The sequence below is a fragment of the Centruroides vittatus genome, unplaced genomic scaffold (assembly GCF_030686945.1).
Source record: "Centruroides vittatus isolate TY-2023 unplaced genomic scaffold, ASM3068694v2 contig_1154, whole genome shotgun sequence".
NCBI classification, from domain to species: domain Eukaryota; kingdom Metazoa; phylum Arthropoda; class Arachnida; order Scorpiones; family Buthidae; genus Centruroides; species Centruroides vittatus.
Genome location: NW_027120741.1, coordinates 1,277,253 through 1,300,590, shown reverse-complemented (window position 1 = coordinate 1,300,590; position 23,338 = coordinate 1,277,253). Strand labels below are relative to the sequence as shown.

Here is a 23,338-nt window from a genome sequence, read left to right as displayed (position 1 = left end):
ATAGTACAATATGATTTAAGTTTCCCAATATGATGACTTGATAGTAATGGAAATTTTGATAATAGCATTTAGAAACTTTTAACTGATAGAACTAAATTTAGTCTTTCTTAATTCTGTTGACTGGAATTCCAAATAACTAAAAGTTAGGTAAATTCAGCTTCTAAGTTGCTGGTAGCCAATCTTTCAATATCATCCAGGCTTAATTTGGAAAAGCTAGCATAAAAATTTTTATGGAATTCTTCAAAAACCTTTTTGGCATCTGTTGGTGTAAAATGTTTTTCTAAAAACTTCTGTAAATGATCCCATAAAACATTTGTCTCACAATAATAATTTTCACCTTTCTTTCTGACAAACAAATGCAATCTGTTACCATCTACAATATCATAATCACATAGGCATGATGAATCTGATAATGTTTTTCCTTTAAATACAAGATGTTGTTGTTCAACAGGTATTTGTAGTTCTTCAGCAACTAACTGTTTCACTGTACTTACAGAAGAACTGGCTGAAGCCTCGATTGTACATTCTTTTCCTTTAATAATCTTTACTGTAATAATCATTGTACTTTATACGAACTTTCTCGAAGTATGTACAGTATCAATAATTATACACTAATATTTAACCAGTTCTTCATTATTTAGGAGAATTTAAAAGTTTTATTAATAATTATAATTATAAATCTGTTTTAATTCTGAGAATTTAATATTTTTATTAAAAAAATAAAATAGTTTAATAATGAGTTGAATTATAATTATCTTTGACTTTTTATTGTTTCCTATTATACTTATTGAAATTTATAAAACTAGAAAATGCATTTTAAGTTTAAAATAATAAACTTTAAATAATATTTATTATAAATTTTATTTTAAAATTATTTTTCTTTATTATTTTATTATTAGGTTTTTCTAGAAGAGTTGATATATTGAATGAGAATACTCAGTATAAAGAAAATTCATTTCTATAACTTGCTGTATCATAGTAGTGATAAAGAGTGGAAGTAATTATAGCAGCAACAATTGTGCCAATATTGAAATGGAACATCAATCGAATAGACCGCCATGTTTAGCTAAACAAGATCAGTTTGAGTCTGAAGAAATAGATTGTGTGACTTCTCCTGTTATGATTCAAATAGAAGAAGGGGGTGGTGGAATTCAAGATGCATTGGATCAAGATGATAATGATGGTGGAAGATTTGATACTGCTGATGATGCAAGTAGTGATGGTGATGGTCCACAGAAATCTAGAACTAATAAAACAAGTTCTAGATATTCACCTGGACCTACGCAAAGTGGAAAACCAGAGAAAAATAAAAGAGTAAGATTTGTTTTGTTTATTTATTTATTTTTCATAAAAAAATCAGTTATATTTTAATTATTTAAGTATTAATATTTTATGTTAACAAATAGTGTTGTTTGAAGTCAAATAATTCATTTTCAATTCACTTCTGTTACAGGAATTTATATTTAGTACAAAATATGTAGAATGAAATTCAGATTTGAATAAATGAAATGAAAGTTGTAATACTGATTAGTTTATATGAATTTTAATAGGAGAATTTAAAATCACATTTTTAATCTATTAGTTTTGTTTGATGTATATTATTGCACTGTTATAATAGAAACCAAAGTAGTATTATTAGTCTGTTTCAGATTATAGAATCTTTGAAAATGTAACATTTAACTGTTATAAACTGGAAAAAAAAAATAAATAAATTTGTTAATAAAACTTCAAAAAATATTCAAAAGTTATGTTAGACTAGTAATCAAGATTGATGAGCTTTCTATGATGGTCGTTTCTGTTTGTAATGATAGATAGAAATGATCATTATTTAAAATTAATATTTAGATAAACCTTTTCAATTTTTATTGCTTATAAACACTTCTTTTTTTCTTCTGGGTAAAAACAAAAATAAATAAATGTACAGTTAAATTAAGACAATTGAAAACTTGTTAATAGGTGAGAAACGTTTTCAAAACTATTTCCCCATGGACTGAAATAGTTTGAAAATTGTTTTCAAACTATTTCAGTTCATTCTAATCAATCAAAAGTTTTTTATTGTCTTAATTTAGCTGTATTTCAGCGTTTTTATTAAAACTCTGAAATACAGTGAAATGTTGCTATATAACAAACACCAGTTTAATGAAATTTTCGGTATAATGAATATATCTTGAATTTCATGCCAATTTCCTATTCAGCTCAATGCAAAAATGTTTAACGAATACTGTTATAATGAAAATTTCAGTTTAATATAATAAAAATGCTGTCCATTACAAAAGAATAGTTTCATTATAATGACATCTATAAATGCTTAAATCATTCATTATTAGTAAATGATGAATATTATGTCAAACAGTCTGGCAACATTAATTTTAATGTCTAGTTCAATTGGCAATGCTAATTTTTACTTTTAATTATGGTTTTGTTTTGATGCTATTACTCTACAGTTTATTTCTGTTTAAGTTTATGAGAAGAAAAATGGCAAAAAACAAAAGCAATTTTTTTTGGAAGAGAATAATAAAAAATCAGATAACGTGCAAAAAGGAATTAAATAAAAAGATGTACCTGACAGCCTATTAGAATGCTGTGTCACAATACTGAATTTTATTGAAAAGACTTTTATTAAAGAAACAACACACAAAAATTAGACTTCTTTTAGCAGAAAAGAATGGCTTTAAGCAGAAATAACACAGAGGCCGAATTCCAACTAATCTGTACTACCATATCATTATTTCAATTGTTCACTCATAATATTTTGTCATAATTTTTTATTACAGATTTAATTTTATTCTAATTTAATATAACTTATATTCTGAAAATGTGAAATTTGGTTCCATATAAATACTAAATAGATAAATTGTATTTTTAAAAACTTTCTTACTTCAAAACATAAGTTTCTTTTATTATCAAATTTCCTTTATCCTTCCATTTTGATCGTATTTCAATATAACGAAATTTCAGTATAACAAAAAACAAAATTTTGATGGTTTCCTCAATTTCGTTATATTGACATTTCACCACACTAATGAGGGAACTAAATCAAATAACTTAAAATCTTTAGAATTTCTGTCATTTGTAGAGTAGTGGATGGCTTGATGGTGTGCGCTGGTTTTGTAATTGTGAAGTTTGTGTTTCGAATCTCAGCAGTATTTTAATCTCAGATATTTAAACTTGACTTGAATTTTGGAAGGGTTTGTTTTAAATGTTAAAAGATCTGAGATATATGAATTACATAAATTGTGTAGGTTATGTGGGCCTATGATGGAGTTAGGCATAAAATCAATGGAACAACAAATAAGCATATAACTATATTTTTTACTATATGAAATTATAACTATTATGTATACAAATAAATGACGACTATGATAAACATAAACAATTAAGCTTTATCATCAAATATGCGAGGATCTAATTCTAAATCTCTAATGAGAGATGAGTTTACATAAAATAATTATATTATTTATGATGGGGAGAGTCCTTGAGATGAGCAGAGGTGATGAACCGGGAGAGGGGTGTAAGAGCATTGGCTAAAGCATTGGATGCCAAGTAAGAGTGTCAAAACAAGAGCAAGTTGGAAGGTGACCTCTCACCTTTTATGTTGAATTTTATCCAATAGAATTATTGGAAAATTGCACCTCACTTCCGATGCATGATGGAAGTTGGATTATCTTGCAGATAGAAGATTAAGACAACACACTTAAACTATCACTTTCGGAAGATCTAAACTGTTTTCTCTCTATGACTAAAAGGAAGTTCTCCTTTTAGCTTAGATAGATAATTTTTCTATCAAAATAATTTTTAAATATTATTTTAACAAATCTGTCAAAATAAATCACTTAACTTAAGATTCTAACAAATAAATTGAATAACAACAAATAATTAAAGTTTAATGCATGTAATTAATTGTAACTATGTTCTTCACAAATTACTGGGGTAATTAATTAAATAAAAACGAAACCTTTTTTATCTAGTAACAGCACTTCAATGAAAACTCAAACATTTTCGGCCTTCACCAAGGCCTGTCTCGAGATTTTTAACGAAACAAAATTTTCAAAGTCGAATGTCAGAATGTCAGTGGATGACATATTTATCCTATGGAAGATGGAGTCAAAGGTCGGTGAGTTTTTAAGTTCTATGAACAACAACCGTACAGTCTTACCCTTAAGCTGGACCAAATAAGTAACTGTAGCTCTCATTTCTTAGATGTCAGCATGCATCTCAACGGGTTGAGTGGAAATGAGCATTTATTACAAACTGGGTTACGTACTACTATTCATCCCAGCAAACTCATTTGACCCCTTCTCGTATAAAATCGTCGCTTTCCGTGCCCTAATCAGACGGGCATACACTCATCACAACAATAGGCATAACACTATACTTGAACTATAACATTTCAATGATATAGCAATAGAACATGGCTACAGAAGAGACCTAGTATGTGGTTTAGCCTGCACCTACACCAACTGATTTGCTGCACACAACTGTCCCTATACCCATTCTGCTTCTAACAGAAATGAACAATGCATCACAGGCTCCAGGCACACCACAGTACTGTTCAATCAACATTTGAAATTCTTATACAAAGAGATTGCAGGCCAGAGTGGTACAGAAATTGCATACAGGAAATCCGGTACAATATACAAGTTGTTACACAATGCAAAAGATGAAATGGATCAAACCAGAGCCCCAGTAGTGTACTCTATTCCTCTAAGAGATTATAGATTCCAAAGGGACTTAGTCTATATTGGTAAAAATGAAAGCGCAAGACTGTGCCAATGGAGACTCGCAGACTACGTCAACCGGGAAAGGATATCCACCTAGTTGCCTCGACTTTTTACAACAGATAAGGACACATGGCATAGACAAACTACACAAGGGCCCTGAGACGAACCATCACCCTGCTGAGGAAGACATGATTCAAATCAGCATAGATGGAGATACAAACCAGATCGAATCAACTTGGCACATCTATACAGATGGTGCCAAAAATGACAATGGTATTGGGGCTGTAGTTGTTTTCAACACTGGCACCAAGAATATTACCCACAAGGAGTATTACAAATTGAATGACCACTGTTCCAGTAACCAGGCCAAACTTTGGGCCATGAAAAAAGCCCTACAACTAGTCACAACTAATATAAAAAAGTTCACAGGATCTATCAAGTTCATCACTGATAGCCACTATGTCCTTGGGGTTCTAAGCAGGGAAAAGTATCATTACTACTGGTATTAAGGTCAAACATATGACCTACAACTTGAATAAAAGTAAAACTATTGCTTTCAGTTGGTGCCTGGTCACAAACGCATCAGAGGCAATGAGAGAGCTGATGCCTTGGCCAAAAAGGCTGCCGCCAGCCATAGTACTGTTGCTTTCCACAAACTCCCCCTCAGTAGCATTCATAGCTTCATCCAAAGTGCTGTCATCAAAGTCTGGCAATCCGAGTGGAACTCCTCTTCGACGGGTAGGACGACATACTATTTCCTGCCCTCTATAAAACATCGTCAAAAGATGAACTATGTATTACCTACGTACAGCTTGACACAACTGACGACAGGCCATGGCAATCTGCCGAGCTACCTGCATCAAATTAAAAAACGCACCCACGACCATTGCACTTGCGATGGGACAGCAGTGGGAGATGCTCTGCATGTGTTATTGGATTGCCCTCTTCACAATATGGAAAGGAGGTCCCTCAGGCTATTTTCTGTCCAAAGGACAAAGCTGGCCACCTCAACTGGACGACATCTGCTCTTCAGTGGAGAGAACTTTAGGAAACTAAAGACATATACCGATTGCTGCAACATCCTCCAACACACTACATCCAGGTGACTACAGTCAAACCTGTTTTTATGCGGTGGATAGGGACCGCATAAAAAAAAACGCATAAAAAATCGCACGAAACTTCACGAGTGGCTATAAAAAATAGTTTTTGCAACACAATTAAAAAAATATTTTTTTATGCGGTCAATAGGGACCGCATAAAAAAAGTCTCACATAGAAAATAACTCAAAACTGTACGAAATAGAATTTATTGACAACAGATGTCAGCACTTGACTGCATCGTCTCGTCTATCGTCTGTTTTACATATTTTTGTCCAGGTGGTGTTTTGTTGACTTAAAAAATAAATTACAGTAGAGCATCAATTATCCGACCCCCGATTAACCGATCGACGCCGGTTCTAGTCGGCAAATTCAAATGTCCGCTAGTGATGTGGCGCTACAATATTTGGTTATGTCTTGGCTACTTTAATATTATTTTTGTTAAATTTTTGCATGTTTTAGCTGGCAGCACTGGCTCGACCATGAAAGGGAGGCTAGTATTTAAACCAGGCCTAATACACTACACTAATAATGTATTTTTTCATACTTTTCGGTTATCCGACTTTTCAGTTATCCGACCAACCCCAGTCCCCAATTAAGTCGGATAATTGATGCTCTACTGTATTTCATTTTTCGCATATTCATGCAATAATATTACTATAATATTACTATAATAAGTTCATTTATGCTATAATAAGTTTATTTAGCTATAATAAGTCAACGTGAGACATGACAAATCACACGAGACTAGTCGCCAACTATACTGCACAAATAAAAAATCACATAAAAAAATCGCACAAAAAAAGACCGCATAAAAACAGGTTTGACTGTATATTCAAATTAATTGACTAGGTGTATCGACACATACTCTGTCAACGCTAGCCCAGGACTCTCTCTCTGGACGACCACTTTGGACATGTTGTTGTTGTACACCTGTAGGGGCAGCTGTTCATTCAACTTGATGTCATTCCCTTGCCTTGATGTCAGTGTACCTCGGGCTCCCAGCTGTAACCAATTCTACTATTGCAAAAATGCGGTATAATTTTTTTTTTCTAACAGCATTGTAGGTAACTGTTAACTGTATCAACTATAGCCAAATTGGCAATTGTACATATGTAAATGTTTCTATACTATTTCAGCTTATACATTGTAGGACACATTGTGACCTCTTCCCTACCACCTTCCTTCCTTCCTTCCTTCGTTGCTTTCAACCCTCCCCATCCCCTCCCCCTTTTTCCATGGCTAAGTCATCTAGACAGCCTTCTTACTTTAAATTAAATAAATAAAAAAGTCTATATTGACTCAACCAAATGCTCAATACATAAAAGGGTACGTGAACATCAATATACGACCTTGCGAACAACAGGCATATCACTGCCTTGTCCACATATGCCACCCACCCTGAAGTACATGCGGACCTCCAGAACACCAAGTTAATCAGGCAGGCCTTTCAAACAGATCATATTCATAGCCTGGATGCATTGGAAATATATAAAGCCAGCCTAATCAGCAATTATATTAACTTTAAGGACTGCAATATGGTGGTGTATGCATGGAAGTACATGTATGAAAAAGTTGAGCAAAGTTAACCCATTATAATTTCATCTTATACAATATACACAGCTTAAAAAATTGGTATGGATCACATGATTGCATTTTTACAGTATTAGTCAAACAACCATATAAATTTGCCTCATATGATGGGATATTCAAAATTTTAAAAAAGCGATTTTCAAACATAATTGTTCTGACATTCGACTTTGGAAATTCGGTTTTGTAAAAAATCCTGAGGCAGGCCTTGGGGAAGGCCAAAAACGTTAGAATTTTTGTTGAAGTGCTGTTACTGAATAAAAAGGTTTTCTTTGTATTTCACGTAATTAATAATTTAGAAAATAATATAATAATAAATTTCTTTTTAAAATATTAGTGGTGATGTAAATAAGAAAAGCAAATATGTAATTAATTATAAGCTTTTCTTATTATTATCTCTCTCTCTCTTTTATATATATATTAGTGAAATTCAAAATCACAACATGGAAATATTTTATTGAAATATTGAATCTTATGTATGGTGAACATAAAATGCTATTCTGTGTAAATAAAATCTAGTTTATATTGTTACAAATTAAACAACTGAGTGTGCACTATGCATCTTTTTGATTGAGGTGCATTTGGCCTAATGGCTCCCCACTTGTACAAATAAGAACATACAATAGTGCAAAAAATTATTTTACTTTATGTTCAAATATTTTCAACATTATTTTCAACTGAAAAGGACAGAACATAATTTGAAATATAATAATAGAACATAATGAACCTCAAATATTTGAATGTTTTAAAATCAGTCTTATGAATGCATTAATTGCATGAATTGATAAGGAAGGGATGGGTAGGATGGGAGTTCTTTTATAACAACTAAGCTTAATGTTTTAAATCATACAAATTAGCCAAAATTCTGGAGGATACATAATGGGATTATTTATGGGGTTTAAATTAATTGCCTAATAAACAATGTTTTACACACAAAAAATTCCTTGACATCAGTTATGCTGTTAAACAAGTTTACATCAGTTTAGTATGGTGTATAGTTATCCTCCAACACATCTTGCAAACTGGGTACACTGTTATCTTTATTAATGTCCATATAGTGGTATATAATATGTTTTTTAATTTGTCTTGTGGTGGCTCCAATATAAGACATATGAGTGTTTATTGGAGGGGGACGATGGGGGTCATATATACTAATATTTCTATACCTCCAAGCCTGTTACCAGTGTGAACTCCAAAAAAAACGATGAAAAACAGTTCTTTACAAACATTTTCGAACCCTAAACGGTTCTTCTTCAGGTAAAGGCGAATTTCTGATAGAATGCAAATTAAAAAATAAAAAAGGAACACAATTGAAATTTAAACACGTGCCTCTTGATGACGTCCTCGTGGGCATGCACACTCCAGCAATTGACATTATTTATAGGTTTTTGTCCATTAGTACTTGCCATGCTATGGACAGAGTTAATTCCTCTTTGTGGTTGATACAATTGTCGTTGAGGCTAAATCTGTAGATATAAATGGCCTCCAACCACCTTAGATGTTGTGTGTGCTGTAAGGTGCAGATAACTCTCACCTGATTAAAATCCGGCTCTATGTCTGAATCAGTGGCAAGTGGCGTAAATGGCAAGAGCAGTGATGGTCCTCGTGTGCTGTATATCAGCAGTGTGCTCTTTCAATCTAACCCCTAAGGAGCGTTTCATAGAACCGATGTAGATGAGGTTTCTGTCGCATCTGTGATGTTTAATTGGGATGCTGTATACATCGGAAGAATCTGTCCCAGTTAGGACCGTCCTTTCCATTATGAAAGATGTCAAATACAGTTGAACATCTTCTGTATATGATGCGAATGTGGCACTTTTTAGCTATCTCAGTGTATAACGATTTGAGATATGGGTTGTAAGTGACTGGGATCCTTTCTTCTTCGTTGAGTCGATCATTGCCATGGGAGTGGACTTGGACAGGATCTTGGGAGCACTGAAATCTGTCAATCAATTTATGGATGAGCTTTGGGTACCCATGGTCCGTGGCTATGTGATGAGTACATCTCAGTTCAGCCTGGAGAGCTAGTTGAGTGGACAAGTGAGTGTGCACTCTCTTAATTAAGGCATTATAGGCTGCAATTTTATACTGAGATGGGACACAAGACCCCACAGATATATATAGACTCCAATCCTGGTTTACAGTATGGATTGCCGACCCTTCAATTCTAATGTTAATGTCAAGGAAATGGACCTCTGTAGGTTGTCCTTGATTGATTTCCAGGGTCAAGTCATATGGGTTGTCATTAATGGAGTTGACAAGAGCTGGGATGTCTGGAATTGTCCTCCATACAATGATTATGTCATATATGTACAGTACCTCCTATATAAAATGATGTTGGGGAGGTGGTGAGGGAGGATCTTGCACTCTATTTGTCTTATCACCATACCTAAGTCCCCAGATATCCTGTCCAAGTCCACTCCCATGGCAATGATCGACTCAACGAAGAAGAAAGGATCCCAGTCACTTACAACCCATATCTCAAATCGCTATACACAGAGATAGCTAAAAAGTGCCACATTTGCATCATATACAGAAGATGTTCAACTGTATTTGACATCTTTTGTAATGGAAAGGTCGGTCCTAACTGGGACAGACTCCCCCGATGTATACTGCATCCCAATTAAACATCACAGATGCGACAGAAACCTCATCTACATCGGTTCTACGAAACGCTCCTTAGGGGTTAGATTGAAAGAGCACACTGCTGATATACAGCACACGAGGACCATCACTGCTCTTGCCATTTACGCCACTTGCCACTGATTCAGACATAGAGCCGGATTTTAATCAGGCGAGAGTTATCCGCACCTTACAGCACACACAACATCTAAGGTGGTTGGAGGCCATTTATATCTACAGATTTAGCCTCAACGACAATTGTATCAACCACAAAGAGGAATTAACTCTGTCCATAGCATGGCAAGTACTAATGGACAAAAACCTATAAATAATGTCAATTGCTGGAGTGTGCATGCCCACGAGGACGTCATCAAGAGGCACGTGTTTGAATGTCAATTGTGTTCCTTTTTTATTTTTTAATTTGCATTCTATTGGAAATTCACCTTTACCTGAAGAAGAACCGTTTAGGGTTCGAAAATGTTTGTAAAGAACTATTTTTTCATCGTTTTTTGGAGTTCACACTGATAACAGGCTTGGAGATATGTAAATAACTTCACTTCGGTGTTGGTTTAGTGGTGTTTTTATTAATATTTCCATTGACATTGTGATTATCAGATTTATCTACTTATACTGTAAATAAAATTTCATTCGGAAAAAAATTGAGAAAGTTTGTTAAAGTTCTCAACATAACCAATGATAATTTTAAGACAAGTAAACTAAAAAAAAAAACTTTTTTTAAATATAAGACATGTCCCAAATTTACTAAGCAATTATTTAAAAATTAAAAGACATTAAGAGAACAGTCAGACCAGTAGCAAAATCTAAAAGTTGATTTATATTTTATTAGTTTTATTAAGTTATATGATAAAAATTATTACATTTAAATTACTTTCTTTTTGAAATATTATTTTTTGAACAAAGTAGTTTAATATTGTGATTTTTGGGTTTAGATATTTTGCTTGATAAAATATTAAAATGAAACAGTTAAATTAATAGTTTGAATATTGGAAAAAAGTAATTTCAACCAACAATATTAAAATATTTAAAAAATTGTAATTTGTAATATTTTTCTCAAATTTATTATTTTTTAACTTTTTAGTCATCTCATCAAAGAGTAAAATTACTTGTAAGAAGTCAAGCAGTTCATGATGACACCTCACCACCACCAGATCCAGATGTAATAGCTACAAATACTAATATGCTAAGTGTTACTTGTGCTTCATTGTTTTCTTCGCAAGTGAGTGTAAATGTATTATATTAATTTTTTCAAGTTAAATTTTTATTGTACTGAATTATTTAAAATATCATAACAATTTCAAATTAACATTTTTGTATTCTTTTAGAATCAATCGAAAATATCTTCGAAACCAAATCAGTTAGTTAGACAAGGCAGCTCATTAGGAAGTACCCAGGGCAGCATGGAAGGTTCTTCTCCTAGTCTTTCACGAGGTATGAAAGTGATTTTTTGCAGATTAAATATTTATGTTATATATATGTTTTTTAGTATGTTGTGTTAAAAATTTAGTATATGGTTAATGCTGAATTTTCTGAATATTAAATCTTATTTAAAAAAAACCTCAAATTAGAAAACATTAGAATTTACAAACTAAAAATTACATGCTGAAGACAAAAAAAAACTAGTTACCATAAATTATGACACAAGTCAGTCTCTAGATTTTTAACCCAAAATTTAAGTATAAACATAAGTCAACCTTATAAGTCAACATACCAGCCTTATAAGTCAACTACTAAATATATGATTAGTTAGAACTGAAATGTCAAAATTGTAAATGGTATTTTTATTCATTATACTTCAAAGATTTTTTAGGCTTAAAAAGTTGACTTATATACTGCAATTTATGGTATCTGTCAGTCTGTCAGTAACAAGAGATACAGTGGATATCTGATATATATGTTACTGTGAAAGACCAAAATCTGGCAAATGTTGAGATTCACTGGTGAATGTCAGCATTCAAACAGTTGTTTCGTGTATGTACGAAATATTTGCTAAATATCATTATTTCTCACTTACACTGACAAATGTCGACATTCAGCATACACTGATGTGAATGTTGAATAAAAATATTGCTCCTAGCATTTAGTCGTGGAACACTTGTTTTTGCAATTACAGTGTGTATAGCCTTGCCTTCCACTTCTCAAATTAGTTGCAGCTGCTTCTCTTGGACATTTTTTCCCCTAACCTAACCTAACCTGAACATTTCCTAAACCTAACCTAAACCTGACTGAACCTAACATAGCATTAATAATATAACCAAATATTCGGTCTTTCACTGACGATCTTTCTTATGTGTCGACCGACATTCACTGGAGAATCTTGACATTCTCTAATTTCAGTCTTTCATGGTGACATGTATGTGTGTGTGTGTGTGTATATATATATATATATATATATATATAATATATATATATATATATATAATGTATGTGTGTACGTATGTATACATGATTCATATATATATATGGATCATGTATACATACGTACATACATACATTATAAATACAACAAACATTTAATTTAATGGACAAAAACTTGTTGTAAAGGAAAAATTTAGAATCTTCATTTTTATTTGTAGCTAGAGCATACTAAAATATTCATCAATGAGTATACTGTGTTTACTCGTATATGAGGATTTTATTCATTTTTCACTGCTTCAAAAACCTAGGTTGTCCTATATGTGCGAGCAAAGGATTCTTTTTATTTTTGCAATAATTTTTGTAAACTGTGTTTTTGCATATTTTACCAGATTCTCACCTTCTGGTGTTTAAAAACAAAAGTATTTTATCTGGATTGTTTGAATCATTTTTGTGTATTGTCAGGAGTAAAGATGAATAGCAATAGGAAAAACAAAGCTTTTGAATTGAATTCCAAAATTATACGGGAGTACCTACTGCAAGCATCCCTTGATTAACATGATTAATTAATTCTCGATACTTACTTGTATATCAAAATTGTGTGTACTCGACCAAACAATCGCCACCCCTAGAACAAATTTTCAGTTAATAATAAATATTTTTATTTTAATTTTGTCATCAGTAAAAAAGTTTTCAATGATAAAAATGAGTAACTAATTTAAAAATAAAATGAAACATTAGAGCTGTCTATTTTTGTCAAACAAAATTATACTTGATCCAGTTTATTCCCCCCTTAATGCATGTGGAACACAATTGTTACCATGTTTTACAACCATTTCAAGTGGATGACATGTTCCTACAATATGTATCTGTGACACACTAAGATTTGTTGCAAGTTCATGAGTTGTTATTTGTCTATTTTTAACAATTTCTGCCTGCAGTTTTTCGTTGTTGACAGTTTTTGCATACCCTGTACATTTTGTATCCTTCAGTTCAAAATTTTTGAAAGAAAAAAAAAAACTATATTGATACATTAGAAGTTTAAGAGCATCTTTCCCATACACACTATGAGTATTTTCTACTGTTTGTATGGCATTATATCCTTTATGAAACTTAAAAAGCATTATTTGACCAATATGTTTTTTATCTGCAGACATTTTGATTCAATTGTATTCAAACAACATATGTTATAAAAAGTTTGTCTACAAGCTTATTTTAATCTCACATTAGCAATAATGTGTTAAATTCACAACTGGTGTAAGTAAATAATGTATGTGTGATAAGACAGCTGCACACAAAAACTTTCCATTGAGCATTGAAGAGGATACTAAAGTTTTCATTGTATGGCCCAAGACTCCTTTCCGTTTCCATGTTGGACAGGTTTTGCTGTATACAGGTTACATTGTTTGTCATTGGAACATGACAAAGTTAAAGAGCATCACTTAACTAGTATAAAATTATTTTCTAAATTCAGATAAATATATTTGGATGCGTTATTTGTAACTTTAAATATATGATAAATAAAAGTGATTGTTTTTTGTGATCTTTAAAGTGATTTGAGGTCAAGTGAAACAAAATTACTTATTAAAATTATATTTAATATTTTTGTAGATAATAAAGATAAAATAATATTAACTGTTTTAATTATAAAATAATTATAAAAATAATACAATATATTTTTTATTCATATTTGAAGTTTTACTTTTATATAAATGTTTCAAATTGTAAATTTTATATCAGATTCTAGCACAGAAACATATATGGAATCTACAGGAATTGATATTCAGCAATTCATAATTGATACACTGCATAAAAACCAAAAAGATAGAATGATGTTATTGAAAATAGAACAAGAATTGATTAACCTTGTGAAAGATGGAAAGTACGTATTAATTTGAAAAATTTATTGTATTAAACAAGATCTGGTCTTTAGTTATTTATATTAGAATTACAGTAGAGAACCGAAAATCGGAATCAATTGGGGACTGGGGTTGTTCAGATTAGTCATTTGTTCCGATTACCGATTATGTACGAATAAATATAGTAACCTGTCCGATGTTCAAATTTTTCTCCGTTGCGTGTCGCTTCGTGTTGAATTTTCGTCGATTTTAAGCCTAACGAAAATTTTTATAATAATAATCGAGGCTATCGTATCGTTAAAAATTATTTCTGCATTTTGTACAAACAAAATAAATATATTGAAGAATATAAAAACATGAAAATTATACTTTAGAAGTAAATGTAGTATCAAAAACGTTCGATTCAGCACGACACAGTCCGACTGAAAATCGTTCTGAATACCGGCGATTCCGATTAACGAGTCTCTACTGTATTACTTTTATAACTTCATTTATTTATTTGTCATTATCTGAATAAAATATAAAATATATACACATGTATAAGCTTAAATCCACTGTTTTTTAGTTAGAAAAACACAAAAGCAAAAACAAATTTATTCAAAGTACTTTCCCTCACTAGCAACACATTTTTTCATCTCTTGGGCAATGTGTGGATACCACACCAGAAAAATTCCTTCTCTTTTGAGGCAAACCACTCATCAAGCCATTTTTGGATGTCTTCATAAGAACTGAAGTGCCACTCAGCGAGCGCATGGCCCATTGACGAAAAAAGGTGATAGTCAGATGGGGCCAGGTCTGGTGAATAAGCGGGATGGGGTAGCACCTCCCAGTTGAGTGTCTCCAAGTAGTTTTGGACCAGTGTTGACATGTGCAATGGTGCATTATCGTGGAAGAAAACATCTTATTGTGTCTTTGCAGATAATCCAGCCTTTTTCACACAGAGCATGATGCAATTTGATCAGTTGTTGGTGGTAGTGGTGGGCATTGACAGTTTCATCAGGTTTCAACAGCTCATAGTAGATGATACCCTGCTGATCCCACTAAATGAACAGCATCATCTTCCGTCTGAAGCGATTTGGTCTTGGGGAAGATGTTGATGGTTTGCCTGGATCAACCCACGGTTTCTTGTGTTTAGGATTCTTGAAATTTATCTACTTTTCATCGCCAGTTACATTCCAATGCAGAAACAACTTTCTTTTTTGTCTGGCGAGCAAGATTTCACATGTGTTTTGGCATCGCTCCATCTGCCTATTGTTCAATTCATGCTGCACCCATTTTCTGATCTTTTGAATCTTTCCCATGGCACGTAGACGCATGGAAATGGCTGGTTGAGTAACACCCAATTGCTCGGCAAGCATTTCTTTGCGATTGGGTATCATTCTTGTCCAAAAGAGCCTGCAATTGATGGTCCTCAACCTTCCTGGGTCGATTTTCACGCTTCTTGTCACTCAGGTCAAAATTGCTGTCTTTGAACTGGCGAAACCAATCTCTGCACCTGGTTTTCGATAAAGCATTGTTGCCGTAGGCCTCCACAAGCATTCAATGTGCTTTGGCAGCCGATTTCTTCAAATTGAAGCAGAAAAGCAGAGCTTGCCGCATATGCTCTTTTTCTAGCACAAAACTAGACATGATTATCAAAGGAAAAATGTATGTTGTTGTATGAAATTGCTGATGATGTGCACTGATTAATGTTGACATATGTCAAAATCATAAAAAAAAAAGTATGGCGTTTCCATAGTAGCTTAATACGCTCACTTATGCCATCTATTAGCAAACAGCAGATTTAAGCTTATACACCTGGTATGTATATTTTAAATTCTATTCAGATTCATGAATTGAACAATAATATATGAAATATGAGCAAAAATTATTGTGGCATTGTTACAATGCCAGACTACAATTTTTAATTATATTTTTAATTTATTTCATTTAAAATATATACTCTCCACCTCAAATTAGTAGTATCTTGCTCCTGTACTGGTACATCATACTTTTATTGATGACAGCAGTCATGCTGGTCATGTATATATAACCTCATTTTGGGAAAATTTTTGAATTGAACTCAAGTGATTTCTGATCTAGTGTGGAAGTTCATATATAATTAATCTAGGCCTCCTACTCCTAAGTTTTTCATATCTGGTCTCAGTTTTCATTTATCTAACACTGTTTTTGAGATTAAGGAAGGAACAATATATTTACTTGTGATCAGAGTTTTAATTATGTTTGTTATTACTTATCATTTTATAAAAATTATGCTTTATCTGAGAGTCTTGTAATGTATTTAAGATGAATGTAATCATCTTAAATACATTATACTTGATTATTACTTAAGAGTCCTTATAACAATTAAATATTTGGAGATTTTCATTATTAATTTTATTTGCATGTCTAGATATGACCATAGTTGTCATCTAGTAAATCCTTACTCTAATGAACTATATGGAAGCAGAATGTCTATTAAATTCAATGCAGATATTACTCCACCTTTGAACAACATGCTCTTTGGTATATTTTCAGCCAACAAACATCTCCAGCCTTTTGCAGAGACACTTTCTGTCAGTTTTAATTTTGATAACAGCAAAATTATTTGTGAAAATTAAGTTTTTTTTTGTTTTTGTCTGATTTTTGTTTAATCTATGATGTTAATACTTTAAATGATGATTTATAGGTTATAAAATGGGGAAATTTAATTCTTAAATGATTTCTTTAAGTTATTTTATAATTTTTATCTTTAGTTCTCTGAGAACAGCCTTTATAATTAGGCTCTATATGGTCTTCTGAAACAAAAATGGTCTTCTAAATTAAATCAGGTCCTGCTCATCAGATCCTCTACAAATTAGAATCACATCAGACTCTTATAATCCATTGAAATATTTAAAGCCAGCTAGAACTCCAATTACATCAACTCTAGAAATGAGATGCAGCTATCCTGAGCATGGTGAGCATGGTATGAAACATTATATCCTGGGTGATGTGGTATAGCTCAGCGCACATCTTTTACTGGCCTGTTTAAATTTGAATTCTACATGTGCATTCTATTTAAAATGAACTCTTTGAACATGAAGCTGGAATCAGGTGGATTCTGAAAATGTTTGAGATTTGATACATTTTATGTTTTACTGGAAGCTGAAGAGGTTCAGTGGTCTGAAGATATTACAGTTATTTGTTACTTTTGTTTTTATAAATCTCCTGTGTGAGTGATTTATGTACAGTCAAACATTGGGTTATGGATGTACTGTACCTGTCTACAAACAATTTGGTTTACAAACAAAATTTTGAATACCATTTTTGCTCCAGTTGCTGTATGATAACTTGGTTTCCAAATCAGCTAATTGGCTGAGCTGGCCATCAATGGTCAACTTCCTATACTTAATATGTTAAAGAAAATTGACAGCCTGATTAATAACAGGACTACTGATTTAATAGTGGTGTTGAGATTACATCATTAGACATCACAACATGAACCATCAATGATGATGATATTCGAATTAAATTTCAATGCAAATTCGGGCAAGATTCTACTACCAGTTTTGGTATGCGCCGCAATTAAATTTAAATTAAATTACAGTAGAGTCTCATACAATGCGCAAATAAAGCAAACAACAACCCTCAAATTTTGTCAATCAGAGGTATACGTTTTTTTTCAACTTATAGGCCAAGGTTTAAACTTTCATAAATCGTGTGATAATGCAGGTTTCAATAACACAATTTCCTATAAGGAGTAACGAATCCCCCATGTTGTACAGGACTCTACTGTAGTTAATAAAAACTGAGTTAATTGACATTCACTTAATATAAATGACATTGAATAATTCATATTTAAAAGTTCTTAACTCAAATTAAATAACAATTTTATTAATATATATATAAATGTGGATGTTTGTTTGTTTTTTCACTATGCACACCTAGGCTGTTTGACCAATTGCTACAAAACTCTGCAGTTACATTCAAATACAGCGTGTCCAAGAAAGAATTTTATTATTCTAAACATTAATAACAAAAATACTAACAGATGAAATGAAATGCTGTTTGCTGCAAAAGAATGAAGAAATCTAAGAGTTTTTTTACAGTACCTTCAATGTAGCTGTATGTGAGCTCCGTTAGTGGCACGAACAATGTCGAGTCTGTACTCGATTTCCCTCCAAGTGTTTTTTAACATTTGCGGTGTAACAGTGAGGATTGCTAATTGTATCCTTTTCTTTAAAACGGATATATCAGAAACAGGTGTTTGATAAACCCTGTCTTTAACATAACCCCAAAAAAAGAAATCCAGTGGATTTATGTCGGGTGATTGCAAAGGCCAAGATATGAGTCCTCCACGATCAATCCATCATTCGGGAAACACTCTATTAAGTAATTCATGTACAGAAAATGTCCAGTGAGGCACCATCCTGCTGAAATAACATTTGGCTGCAAATATTCCAATTGTGGAATAACGTAAAACTCAAGAAGATCCTGGTAAACATTATCGTTAACAGTCTTCTCCACAAAGAAGAATGGACCGATTACAGCATCTTGTAAAAGTCCACACCAAACATTACCAAACTAGAAAAAACTCTTCGATTTATTCATTCTTTTGCAGCAAACTGCATTTCATTTCACCTGTTAGTATTTTTGTTATTAATGTTTAGAATAATAAAGATCTTTCTCGGACATACTGTACTTCTAACTTAGATAATGTTTTTTACCCATCTCAAATTATTGATTGGATTTTTATATATCAGGGTTCCAATTTGTGTTCTGCAGAACCCTAGGGTTCTTCCAATTCAAATTTGGGATATGATGTGTAATTGTTCTAGTCTCAGATTGAGTTCTTGTATGATGATACGAGGACTCTGTCTGATACTATATAAGTACTAAAGTTATTTATAGCTTTATAAACAGTGGGGACTGATTTATCAGTAATGAAAAGAACCAAAATCATGATAAAATGTTTGACAAGATAATGGAAACCATAAAATAAGTAAAACATAAACTAAAGCTAGAAAATCATTAAAAAAACCATAACCTTAAAAAGGATCCAATATATAAATCAAAATACCTGTATTTGTATCTGTATATATACAGATTTAATGATTGTTAATATATAGAGATATGATTTGTTGAGATATAGTTAATATGTATATATTAAAAGCAAAAATGTTGTCACCACTGCACACAAATACAGTAGAGCATTGATTATCTGAATACCAATCAACTGAAACATCAGTTAACCAAAAGCGTTCCAGTCGGCAAATTCAAATTTCTGCTAGTGCTGTTGTGCTGCAATATTTGGCTATGTCTTGGGCTACTCCAATATTATTTTTGTTGGTGTTTGTGTTTTAGCTGGCAGAACTGGCAGAACTGGCAGGACCATGAGAGGATACTTAAGAATGCGCCAGTATTTGAACAAGGCTTTTTTTCCCATTGTGAGTGGTGAGCTTTGCTTGTTTTGTGTGGTGTTTTTCTGAGGACAGTGTGGGGGAACGTGTTGGGCTGAATCGGAACGTTTTTGATACTAGATTAACTTCCAAAATATATTTTTTTTTTGTTTTTATACTTTTCAATATATGTATTTTGTTTGTGCAAAATAAAGAAATAATTTTTAATGATACAATAGCCATGGTTGTTGTTTTTTTAAAATTTACGTAAGGCTTAACATCGACAAATATTCAACACGAAGTGACATGTGATGGAGAAAAATTTCAACATAGGATAGGTTAATATATTTTTTCGTACACGATCAGTTATCTGAAAAATCAGTTATTGGAACAACCCTAGTCCTGAATTGTTTCAGATAATCGATGCTCTACTGTAATATAAATTTAAAAATAAAAATTTGATTTACAATATAAAAATTTCAAAACAACTTTTAAATGGTTTTTTAAAACATTGTTTTAATTTTCAATTGATTTGATTTCAATTTTAATTTATCAATTTTGATTTTATTTATATTTATAGTTTTATAGTTTTACTTTTGGTTTTGGTATAATGTGGCTGGCTACCTATCAATAGTATGTTTTAATTCTAACCCAACTTCACTGTCTGTAAATGCGTTAATTCGTTGATATCTGCAGGGTTCCAACTAGGGATTGCAATCCAGCAGTGTTTTCAATTCAGCTGGATTTTTGCTGGACCAACATCATTCCAGCTGGATCCAGTGCGGATGTATTTTTGGTGCTGCAATATTTGGCTATGTCTTGGGGTATCTATCTATCTATCTATCTATCCAGCAATTTATGGTTTTTTAAAAGAAATAAAACATTTTTTTAAAAATACTTAAGAAACTTTTATTATTTAGACTGGTCACTATAAGTCAGTGAAACTTCTTACACATTTAGGTAGTAAACTTAACTTTGGTTCAGTTTAACACTTGAGATAGAGATAAGTAACTTTAAATGTTGAGTTAGATTATAATTATAATGTAATCTTTAAGTTAAATAATAGCAAAGGTAATGCTACTAATTAATTTATATTAATATATTATAATAACGTAAGGACGGATAATCAGTGGCTAAGTGGCTATCAGTCTTACAGTTTTCTTATATAGGCTCTACATATCAGTCTGTAGTTATTTATAAGTATTTTAATTATTAGTGTTAGTAAAGTAGTGAGTAAGTAATGAGTAGTAGTCTAATAGTTAGTTATCATCATCACAATCTTGAATTACATATATTCATATCATCGTATATCTAAGATACTGATACTCATTAATTTAATTAACTATTTAACTAACTAGGAAGTCTGAGTTTCTCACTAATTTTCACAATAAAATTGTCTAGCCTAGCCCACTAACCACTTATAGAATAAAAGTTAAAATCTCTTACTTAATAGAATTAGAGTAGAAGTTATAAAATATTAGTCTTGTCTTGAATAAAGTATTTAAAGGATTAAATAAAATTAAATCAATCACTTCTAGAAATGTCAAAAAAAATAACAGAAGTAGGATGTCAAGAAACAAATAGTATTGATGGTGTTGTCTCTCTTCTTAATGAATTGCATATATATCCGGCTGTGGAGAAGGCCCTTTCTGCCTCTACACTAGTTGGTTTCATGGTCATGAAATAATCATAAATCGTTCCGTCACGTGATTCATTGATGTCACAACTGACCGTAAATTAGAATTATGCACCAGGACTAGGAGAGGAGTTACTTAGTTTATTTAGCACGAAGACACTTTATTTAGCGAGAGTGGGAAGTCAACTGGCAATTAGATCAGCAGAGGTAAAAGGACGGGCGGTGTGGTGTAGAGAGGGAGTGTAGCATGTGCCACACTGAACGGCAATGTCACTCTTGCCGCCGAGCGATAGCACATGTAACAAAGTGGCAACGCTGACAACATAGACTTTTGCACCATTATTTAGAAAGTTAATTGAGTATTTGCGGATCCAGCAGGCTGAAGAATGCACTGGATCCAGCTGGATTGCTGGATGAGGGATCCAGCAATTGCAATCCCTAGTTCCAACATTTGTCATTGTCCAGACAATGACAAATGTTGGACAATGTTTGGGAAAATGTTCCAACATTTTTTATTAAAGTGATAAGGGTTTTGTGACAAAAATAAGTTGGGAACCTCTGCAATATATTAATTAATTTCTGTCTACATTTGAATTGCTGGCTTTACATGAAGTGCTATCTATTGGCAAAAAATTTAAGAAAATAATAAACTAAATATAATTCTTACAAGAAAAAGGATATAATTTTAAAAAATTAATATTATATTCACTTAACCCTTTCCATGCTGGCGATCTACTGCAAATAATTGAGTGGAATTCGTCATGCGGCGCATTTTTTGCAGTTTTTGGATAATTTTTAAATCGCGATATTTCGCTTTAAAATCGCGCTATGTTTAATCTGTTTTTTGTGTTTGATTAAGAACATATCACAGTTTACGATTGTTTAATTTTTAGTTTAATAGAAATTTAAAATAATAATAAAAGTTGAAGCTTACGAACAAAAGAAAAAATAATTAATTTACAGAAAATTGCTAAACTTTGTACATTTGTTAGTTAGATACATCTGTCTTCTTTTAAATAAAAGAAACCGCAGCTCTCTAGCTAGAGCGGGGGAGAAGTTCTTGCCATTATTTACACTATGTCTCTAATTACTTGGCTGGGAGTGGAGTCGATTGTTATCGTAAAGCAAAACGCAAAAGTTTATCATCATTTTACCGAAATATTTATGACCCAGGGGTGGTCACAAAACACTTTTTGGCTTAAAGAAAGTCATTCGATCTACATAAGAGCGAATCAAAGCTAAGATCGCTGGAAAATCGAATATAATGCAAAATAATCGAATTTTTTTGATTAATTACGCCTAAAGGCGTATGCCACATCGCGAATTAACGGCAAGTCACGTGACATACGCCTAAAGGCGTATAACCGCATGGAAAGGGTTAATTACTGTGACAATGATATAGCTCAAAATAGACATGCTATTATGCCATTACTGCAACAGATAGTACATAGAAAGTGTCTACATAGAGTAGAGTATTGTTTTGCCCCTGTACATCATACTTTTCTTGTTAGCAATAGAGTTGTACCAGTTACTCGTATGTATCTAACTCCATTCAGGGTAAAATTTTTGAATTGAAATATGTGACTTGCAGTGCAAACTGGAAGTTTGTATATAGTTAATCTGGTTTGTTTTGCTCTTAAACTTTCCATATTTGGTCTTGAGTTTCATTTATCTAACTCTGTTCTCAAGATTAAGGAAGGGCAGATGGCCAGATGGCCGGAATTTACAGGTTTACAATTTTGTCAAAATGCAGCTCAATAAGTACCTCCATTAATTGAATGGCTAAAATCACTGAACACTGGTTGTCAGTCATGAGTTCATACATCACCAACAGATTGGAGTTTTCTGGTTTTTCTTCATAGGGACTAGCTTTACATAAAAGTCTTCCCGGGATGGGTTCTCCTTGGCAAATTGCTCACATTTTGAATTGCCCCATAACCAAATAAACCAACCAATTCTAATAATTTTTCTATAAATGTGTTATTTACAAAGATACATTTAACTCCCACAATACCTGGACCTGCTCCTCCTGATTTTATATCTCCTTATTAACTCATAAACTCATTGCCCCAAACTTCCT

General features: G+C 32.4%; 2 protein-coding genes across 2 annotated transcripts in view; one reads left to right on the top strand and one right to left on the bottom strand.

The window, feature by feature from the left end:
* LOC136979080 (R3H domain-containing protein 1-like) overlaps positions 1 to 23,338 on the top strand; it is a 218,230-nt gene that overhangs the window by 120,075 nt on the left and 74,817 nt on the right. The window contains exons 6-9 of the mRNA XM_067274992.1: positions 900 to 1,314; positions 11,130 to 11,267; positions 11,374 to 11,479; positions 14,144 to 14,285. Of these exons, the coding sequence (XP_067131093.1) occupies positions 1,033 to 1,314; positions 11,130 to 11,267; positions 11,374 to 11,479; positions 14,144 to 14,285 (668 nt within the window). The 5' untranslated portion in view covers positions 900 to 1,032. The remainder of the gene's footprint in view (positions 1 to 899; positions 1,315 to 11,129; positions 11,268 to 11,373; positions 11,480 to 14,143; positions 14,286 to 23,338) is intronic.
* LOC136978608 (ubiquitin-like protein 4A) lies at positions 144 to 560 on the bottom strand. Its single transcript, XM_067274350.1, has one exon. The coding sequence runs from the start codon at positions 558 to 560 to the stop codon at positions 144 to 146; it is 417 nt and encodes a 138-aa protein (XP_067130451.1).